Source organism: Triticum dicoccoides, chromosome 1A, assembly GCF_002162155.2.
Source record: "Triticum dicoccoides isolate Atlit2015 ecotype Zavitan chromosome 1A, WEW_v2.0, whole genome shotgun sequence".
In the NCBI taxonomy this organism is placed as follows: domain Eukaryota; kingdom Viridiplantae; phylum Streptophyta; class Magnoliopsida; order Poales; family Poaceae; genus Triticum; species Triticum dicoccoides.
In genome coordinates, this window is record NC_041380.1 from 281,212,723 (window position 1) to 281,221,864 (window position 9,142).

The window sequence follows — 9,142 nt, forward strand, 5'->3', positions numbered from 1 at the left end:
CGTCCATGTCGCTGCCGCCCGGCGGTGCGATCTGGCTGCGATGCCCCACGCGAAAGGGAGGGAGCGGCGGGCGCGGCGTGGGTTTCTCGCGTCTGGTGGGATTCGCGCGCTGTGCGTGCGTGTTGGGGTTTTTGTGCTGGTTCGTTTCTGTTGTCCCGTCTGTTAGGATTTGGTTGGTTCGTCTTTAGCTGCTTCGTAGTCGTCGCTGCAAACCCTGGGGATTTTTAATCCGCTGCTGGCCTCGCGCCGGACGCACTCAGCCAGCAGCCACTCCTCCGCAGCCAGGCCGCAGTGCCCGTCGCTGTCTCAGTCGTCTCCGCTGGGTCAAACCGAAGCTCTTCTTACCGCCGTATGCTCGGCTGCCTAATCCAACTGCGCAGAGAGCTTCCGTGCTGGCGAGCCGAATTCCAAGCCCGCTTCGTGGGACTGGAATCGAGACCACGCCGCAGATCGGAAGCAACCTGCCAGTCAAATAGCTCGGAAAAGGGGAGCTTTGTTTAAAGTACCACTAGTGCTCATCTTGCCTCTTTGTGATCCGCCCCCCACTTCACTCTTTACCACCGCCGCCCGTTTGCATACTTATACGGGCTTCGGTGCGAGCATTTAATTTGTCCCAAGGGTTTCTCTTCTTAGCAGGCTTCCAGCTTCGTCTCGTCCCCCCTTCCAGTGCATATCTCAATTTTGGTTCGGTTGCTTGAACTGTACTGCGGCTTGCTGCTACTTTGTTATACCATCTTATTGTTGGTCTTATGGCTTGTTTTTGCTTTCTGCAGATCCGTGCGCCCAACAGAACTAGGATTTTTTGTGGTCCTTCATGAATCTTGAGGACAGTCTATACTAGGGGGGCAGTAGGGTACTACTACTGCTAGGATCTGGTATCCTCCGAAATGAGGGGGAGAAATGACGGGGGGCAGAGCAAGAGGCCCGTCGTGCTCTTCTGCGTCATGGTCGTGTGCCTCTGCCTCCTCTTCCTCTATTTCTCGGGCTCCAATGGGCAGGCTGGGAGCGCGGCACTAGAGTATGGCACCAAGTTTTCTCGCTCGCTTGGGTGGGGCAGCGATGGAGATGGCGACGATGGCTCAGAGGAGTCGATTTTTGGGACTGGCGATGTAAATGACGTTAAGCTCAAGAGCTTCCCGGTGAGTTCAGGACCAGCAACCAGTTGGTTGTTAGCAGTCTATACATACATATATGATGATAATTCTAAAGGTTTTTTCTTTTGCTTTGCTCCGAAGGTATGCGATGATCGGCATTCTGAGCTGATCCCCTGCTTGGATAGGAATTTGATATATCAGATGAGGTTGAAGCTGGATCTAAACTTGATGGAGCATTATGAGCGGCATTGCCCTCCTCCTGAGAGGCGATTTAATTGCCTGATTCCACCGCCACATGGCTATAAGGTCACTAGATTATCCTTTCTTTGTTTTTTCTTGTCTTCTCCTTGCCTTAATTTGATAACGTCTCCAAGCTACAAAGTTGCTGGAGTTGGGTTCCTACACTCACCATCTCAACATATATCTTCAAGCTGAACCACTTAATTTTGGTGATTATACATTATGTGGTCAAGCTGTCTTCCGCATGTAGATTTAGGTTTGATCATGGTTAGAATTTTGCCTGCTCTGTAGCTGGACAATCTTGTTACCTTCTCCTGACCTATCAAATTTGTACTTGTGTGAGATAGTTCTGTTTAATTTGATTCGTGCTAAGCCACATTAGTTTTGCAGGTTCCCATAAAATGGCCAAAAAGTCGCGATATAGTGTGGAAAGCAAATATTCCTCACACTCACCTTGCAAAAGAGAAGTCAGACCAGAACTGGATGATTGATGCAGGCGAAAAAATTAAGTTTCCAGGTGGCGGAACACATTTTCATCATGGAGCTGACAAATATATATCAAGCATTGCAAATGTAAGTATGTTTTAGCTTCTTCACAGTAATGCTCTGCTAAAGATACGCTACACATATTTGAGCACCATGCCCTGTGAAGCTTCACTTTTTTTGACTGTAAGCTTCACTTTGTGATTCATTTCTTCTACTATCTGACAGATGCTAAACTTCAAAGATAACATTATAAACAATGAGGGAATGCTTCGTACTGTACTTGATGTGGGCTGCGGAGTGGCTAGTTTTGGAGGATATCTTCTTTCATCGAATGTCATAGCGATGTCTTTGGCACCAAACGATGTACATCAGAACCAGATCCAATTTGCTCTTGAAAGGGGGATCCCTGCTTATCTTGGTGTTTTGGGAACAAAAAGGCTTCCATACCCCAGTAGATCGTTCGAATTAGCCCACTGTTCTCGTTGCAGGATTGATTGGCTTCAGAGAGATGGAATTCTTATGCTTGAACTGGACAGATTACTCAGGCCTGGAGGTTATTTTGCTTATTCATCTCCTGAGGCATACGCACAGGATGAGGAGGACCGTAGAATCTGGAAAGAAATGAGTTCCCTTGCAGAAAGGATGTGCTGGAAAATTGCAGAGAAAAAAAACCAGACAGTTATTTGGGTCAAGCCTCTGAACAATGATTGCTACAGGAGCCGGCCGCGTGGTACAAATCCACCTCTATGCAAAAGTGGTGATGATCCAGATTCAGTATGGGGAGTGACAATGGAAGCTTGCATTACTCCATATCCAGAACGTGCGTATTTATCCTATTCCAGTTGTAGTTTTTTTTACCTTTTATTGCTTATCTACTGGCTGAATACTTGATATATTGTCATCTTCCTTCTCTAGTGCTTGTGGTACTTCAAACTGGTCGGCTTGTGAATTGTTCCATGGGTGTTGTTTGCTGCACGTTAGATTACTGTTGTTGGAAAAGAATTTGAGTGACAGGAAACATTAGCTATGATTTATAGTCACTGTGTGCTGCAAGGATGCATCTTTCCGTTTTGTTTTATCTAAAAAAAGTGTGCGCACACACATAAGCACACACACACACTTGTCAGTACTGGTAAACAAAGGATCTTCAGTTTGGGTTTTTTCCTCTTTGTCCCTCTCACCATGCTTCCCAGGAATGTTGGAATTTGGGAATTAAAGTAATAACCAAAGTAGCATTTGTGTTAATTTGTGGTTTCATGGAGGTTTGGTTATGCTAACAGGTAGGATGGTTTATGGTCATTAGTCTTGAAACGATCGAATCATCCCTGTACTCTGTCAGCAGTAAAAACATGGAGATATATACCATTTCTTTTCTTCCTTTTTCCTCACAACATTTGCAGCTAATTTACTTCTCAAGTGAAGTGACAATTGATTTAATATTTGCAGAAATGCACAGGGATGGGGGAAGTGGATTGGCTCCTTGGCCTGCTCGATTAACAACCCCACCTCCTCGTCTTGCAGATTTGTATGTTACAGCTGACACATTTGAAAAAGATACGGTAAGTTGATCATATTATGTCTTCATAACTAAAATTATGTCCAAATAATCCTTCAAGGATCTTAGATGAAATGTCTCCATGCAGGAAATGTGGCAGCAAAAAGTAGACAATTATTGGAATTTATTGCGCCCAAAGGTAAAACCAGAGAGTATTAGAAACATCATGGACATGAAAGCAAACTTTGGATCATTTGCTGCTGCTCTCAAGGAAAAGGATGTATGGGTGATGAATGCTGTGTCCCATGATGGACCAAACACTCTTAAGATAATCTATGACAGAGGGCTCATAGGCTCTACACACGACTGGTATGCTTCAATTCACATTAGGACTATGGTTTTGTTAGATTTTAGTACATAGAAGGAGATTTTGATCCTCGTATCTGCAAGGCATTAATAGGGTTTTATGATGGAAACAGTACTGCTACCAACCTTCTTAATCATTGGTTGAGCTTCTCATGTGCCATTAGAACATTAAGGATAAAACCCTCATTGCTTTGGCAGGAAATATTCCTTGCTAGAATTTACCCCTGGTATTGCATTGTGTCACCTCAGTAAGTTCGAGGAAAGTAAACATTGTGAGATCAGTAGGTCTATTATGCTACTTGCCAAGCTTTCATCTCAGAATATGTGTTGCTATCAAAACAAATTGGTTAGCTTGATGCGATGGTAGTTTAACCCTTTGCCCTTTTTCCTTTAGTGTCTTAATTTTTTTAAGCTGCAACAGTACACCTTGTATGTCGCAGTTCAGCAGTTCCATTCGTTGTATTCTTGTGCGCTTACAGTGAAATGACAATAAAGCCGTAGAGCTCGAAGCCGGAAGCCCTTCTCTAGGTTTTCAAGAAATAGAATCACTTTCCAAGATACTACGGAAATGGAGAATATATTGTTGAATAAAAAAACCATTTTTCTGGATCAGAGTGAAGTGTCCATGATTTCTTTGCAAATGTTTATTTTCAATTACTGCAGCTTTCTCCCTGCAGAATTATATGCAGTTTGTACCGTTGCTGGCCGGTTTGTTAGGCAGCTGTATTCAAATACAATAATTTGTTTGCAGGTGTGAGGCATTCTCTACTTATCCTCGAACATATGATCTTCTACATGCGTGGACAGTCTTCACCGACCTTGAGAAAAGAGGTTGCAGTGCTGAAGATCTGCTCCTTGAAATGGATCGTATACTCAGGCCAACTGGTTTTATCATCGTGAGAGACAAGGCCCCTATCATTGTATTCATCAAGAAGTATCTCAATGCACTTCACTGGGAGGCAGTAACCGTTGTGGATGGTGAGTCCAGTCCGGAATCTAAGGAGAATGAAATGATACTCATAATCCGGAAGAAATTGTGGCTACCAGAAGCAGGTTCACAGGACTCGACGTAATCCTTTGGTCCGAGTTTCTTTGGCATCGTCAGCATCTGCAGCTCAGGAGCCAAGAAGCGAAGGCTCAGTTGCTCCCTCCAAATTCGTGATTCAGTATTGCTGCTCCAGGAGTAGAATTCCTACTATCCACGTGAAGATAGAATGTTTCTCAGGATATGGCAAGTATCCGGAAGGCTGAGCTCAAGCCCTCTCTCCTTTTGTTGTCTCCACAGATACTGTAATCGTAAGTTAATGTTTGTTCTCTAGCCTGGTTAGGAAATAAACCTTTTTCTTGTTGAGCTTCAGTTAGGTGCTTCCCGTCCATTTGTTGAAGCGGCGTTAGTAAACAGATTTGGTGCTTATTGTAAGAAGATTCAACTGTAAACATATTTTGGGGAAATGAGGTTTAGCTAGGGATAGTGGCCTCAAACCACCAAGGAATGTATACCTGAAGAATGTGGTGCTTCTGAAGTTCTGTCTGTTCCCCCTCTTGTCTCTTTCTTAACCGATAGAGCTAGCAAATACAACACCGATAGACGCTGAAGAGAGAATAGTAGAAAATCAGGAAACGCTTGTGACAGAAATTACCCCCAAATCGTCATTTGTTCACATTTTTTTCCCTAATTTAAATATTTCTTTCACATTTTTTACCCCCAAGATTGATGCTTGTCACAAAAATTACCCCCAAATCGACATTTGGTCATATTTTTACCTTTAGTTTAAAGATTTGTTCCTCATTTTGCCCTAGTATGATACAAATTACCCTCAATTTTACTTCTATCCCAATTTGATGTCGATTTGGCATGCCATGAACTCAGTTTTTTGGCCATTGGTTTTGTTTCTGTTTTTTTTAATCATGAACCGGTTAAACTCCGGTGCACCCAACGGGGCCTGTGTTTGTGTCCACGAGGTTTGGACGCGCCAAACTGGTTTGGCCGCACCAGGTTGTCGCGCCCTCTTCGCGTGGCGGAGAAAGGGCCGCGCCTGGTCATTCTTCTTTCGGTATGTTATTGAGTCAAATACACTGATGGTACATCAAGTTGCATAGGATGATCACTTTAGTGTCCAAAATTGAAAAATACATAAAACTAGTGCTCAAACTTGCCTCGCGGTGCAAATACAGTGTAAAATCCGTTTGTAAACGTAGTCGGCGCCCGGGGTGCCACCATGTCACCTAGCCCACTGTCACTGACTGGGGCATCACATTTTTGTGAAAGAAACCCCTGAATTAGTTCCAAAACATATGTAAATTATGATAACAGTAATATAAATAAGTTAGAATATTCGTGTGTAGTACTTAATATACCTAGTAATGAAATAACTTACTTTAGAAAATGATCACGTAATTTTGGGAACTATTCATGTAGTACTATTTTTAAAATATTCATATAAATAAAATAATATAATGATTTATGAAAATATTAGTATAAAAAGTTTTCATGTATCTAAAAAATATATTAACGAAAATTTGAATTTTTAACATGTAAATAAATGTTCATATAATTTAAAAAATGCTCATGCTTTCAATCAAATATATTTATGTATAGTATGTGTTGATGCTTTAAGACTCTTTTAAACGAAAATAATATTAAAATTTTGCATGGAAAAAATAAGTACGAGCCTTGTGTGACAGCATAGTAGTTCCTCAAATAATTTATATTATTTTAGTGGTATGAATATTTTATAAAATAATAATTTACATTTTTTTATGTCTAAAGAAGAGGAAATATCTAACATATCGAAAATAGGCCGCACTGACTATGTCCATTTATGCCCCACGAGGGTGTTCAGTTATACAACATTAAGCTCGATATTGTTTCAACACGAAATGTTCTCTAGCGTAGTGGCTAGCGCAGTTGGCAGGAGCGCAGAAGTTCATTCACATGTGGGACCCCATGTTATAGAGATGGATAGTGCTGTTCTAGGAATTTTTATACCAAATTTAGTATTAATTCAGGGCGGTTTTCACAAAAATGCGATAATCTAGTCGTAACAGTGGGCCAGGTGCCATGCTGGTACGCCACGTAGGTGCCAGCTTCGTCTACAAACGGATTTTGCACCGTATTTACACCATGAGACAAGTTTGAGCACTAGTTTCATGTATTTTTCAACTTTAGGCACCAAAGTGGTCATCCTATGCAACTTGATGTACCACCAGTGTTTTTTGCCTCTATGTTATTCTGCTCCCTTCTCTTTCCTTTCCCAGGCCCGCTACTTTCCTTTTTCAACGAAGTTGGCGTCGAGCCGATCACGACGACGGAGCGCTAGACGGAGCAGGCGGTGTTGCCTTTCAGAGGTAAGCTTTCCTCCTTCTCCATGTCCATGTCCATCTCCAGAGGTAAGATCCGCCTCCTCTTTGTTTCATATAGTCCATCTCCATGTCAATGCGTTGGATCTGCTCCATGCCAGTGTGATGGCTGTGCTCGGTAGGCTGTCCTAGATGGCTCTATGTATGGTGCCGCCGTCCAGAAGTTTGCTTGTAAGAAGAATGATATTTTTTTGCTAAATTTGCGGTTTAAGCATAGATAAAGGCATGCCTTTGAAGAGTTAGGGCTAAGGATTGTTGGCACAAACGGAAGAATTTGGAATATATGAAAAGTTAAGGTTTAGGATTGTACCACTAAGACTTGCAATTATTGCCAAATTTCAATTAAGGTGTCATAAAAATTCAGTTATTTATGTCAAAGTTCAGTTATCTCTGCGAAAGTTCAGTTTCACGTGTTCAAAAATTCAGTTAGTAAGGTACTGTTGATTTTGTCTTTTCAGATGGATCAGTGGTGGTTGGTTAGGTTCCTTGTACACATTCAATCAACTATTCAACCTCTCCTGGGCCTTGGCATCTAGACACATTTACTTTTGATAACTTGAAGGATGAATTGGCGCAACTAGGGTTAAAGCAGAAATGATTTTATTTACTATAGAAGCAAATTAAAAAATGTTGAACCCAACTAATAGGAGGATGAGCATGATTGAACTAACATATCAAACTACTTCCCCCGTTCCTAAATATAAGTCTTTTTAGAGATTCCAATATGGACTAGATACGGATGTATATAGACATAGTCTGGAATGTAGATTCACTCATTTTGCTCCGTATATAGTCCATATTGAAATCTCTAAAAAAACTTATATTTAGGAACGGAGGGAGTACAATTGAGAACATGGTTGAAGAATACAATGCATGACAAAGTGTTGAATTGCATTGTCATAGGAGGCCTGGCTGGTTTACTGAACCAACTCTAGCTGATGTTGACCATGGAGTAGTTGTTGTTGAGCATGGAGCAGTTGCTGATGATCAAGCTCCAATTGATGTTGCTCCTGCTCCAATTAATGTTGACTCTGCTCCAATTCCTGTTGATCCTGCTCCAATTGCTTTTGCACCTCCTCCTGACGCTGTTGGTTCTGCTCATAAGAATTATGCTGTTGGTCTTAATAATGCGTAGGTGCATGTAGTGGCTAGTTAGGATTAGCATTCAAGGTTTGCTGAGAATCCATATGGAGAGAAAGAAATTCAGTTAACACAAGTGAATGGTTCAGATTAGTGTCATTTGCTCTCAGATGAAGAGTATAGTGATGCTGGTGAAAAAGTTCAACAGATATACAATGAGCATCTTGCGTATAACTCGAGTGATGATGAGGAGTTTGATATTTATGTTGAGACCAAAAAGTCGAGAAAAGGATATGAAGAGAAGAGGTAGAAATAGAAGGCAGAAAAGGGTATTCAATCATAGGATGAGTATGAGGATTTATGTGACGCTCCGAGACCGATGTGCCAGGTGTCTTCCAGTTATTCGCTATTGTTTGCCTTGTCATTGCTTGCTTGTCATGCATGTCATATCATGTCATCATGTGCATTTCATTTGCATACGTGTTCGTCTCATGCATCCGAACATTTTCCCCGTTGTCCGATTTGCAATCTGGCGCTCCTATGTCACCCGGTGTCCCTTTCTACCTTTTTTCGTGTGCGGGTATTAAACGTTTTCGGATTGGACCGAGACTTGTCATGCGGCCTTGGTTTACTACCGGTAGACCACTTGTCAAGTTTCGTATCATTTGGACTTCGTTTGATACTCCAACGGTTAACCGAGGGACCGAAAAGGCCTCGCGTGTGTTGCAGCCCAACACCCTTCCAAAGTGGCCCAAAACCCACCTAACCCCCCCTTCATCTCAGTCGTTCGATCATGATCGCGTGGCCGCAAACCGCACCTCATTTGGACTCTCCTAGCTCCCTCTACCTATAAATATGTGGCCTCCCCCGAAAATTCCGCGGTACAAACCCTAGATCTCTCCTCTCCGCGCCACCAGACAAATTTTCCTACCGACGGACATGTCCGCCACCGCCCCGCAGCAAATCGGAGAGCGCCAAGTGGCAGCCGCGCCTCCCCCGCCGCCGCGGCCCGCCGGGGCCC

The 9,142-nt window shown here is 42.6% G+C and overlaps 1 protein-coding gene across 2 annotated transcripts; it reads left to right on the forward strand.

Annotated features, from left to right (window-relative positions):
* The first annotated feature begins 335 nt into the window (after positions 1 to 335).
* LOC119269011 (probable methyltransferase PMT8) lies at positions 336 to 5,212 on the forward strand. 2 transcript variants are annotated; one of them, XM_037550763.1, is made up of 8 exons: positions 336 to 684; positions 774 to 1,139; positions 1,236 to 1,400; positions 1,725 to 1,907; positions 2,046 to 2,640; positions 3,267 to 3,379; positions 3,464 to 3,684; positions 4,433 to 5,212. In XM_037550763.1, the coding sequence occupies exons 2-8, from the start codon at positions 888 to 890 to the stop codon at positions 4,752 to 4,754; spliced, it is 1,851 nt and encodes a 616-aa protein (XP_037406660.1). In that variant the 5' UTR covers positions 336 to 684; positions 774 to 887; the 3' UTR covers positions 4,755 to 5,212. The 2 variants fall into 2 exon arrangements, with proteins under 2 accessions (XP_037406660.1, XP_037406652.1); XM_037550755.1 differs by having other exon boundaries at positions 336 to 1,139.
* Positions 5,213 to 9,142: the final 3,930 nt, after the last annotated feature.

Coding starts and splice junctions, on each gene's coding strand:
- LOC119269011 (XM_037550755.1), top strand. CDS start 888: ATGAGGGGGAGAAATGACGGGGGGCAGAGCAAGAGGCCCGTCGTGCTC. Junction 1,140..1,235: donor TTAAGCTCAAGAGCTTCCCG/GTGAGTTCAGGA, acceptor TTTGCTCCGAAG/GTATGCGATGATCGGCATTC. Junction 1,401..1,724: donor CACCGCCACATGGCTATAAG/GTCACTAGATTA, acceptor TTAGTTTTGCAG/GTTCCCATAAAATGGCCAAA.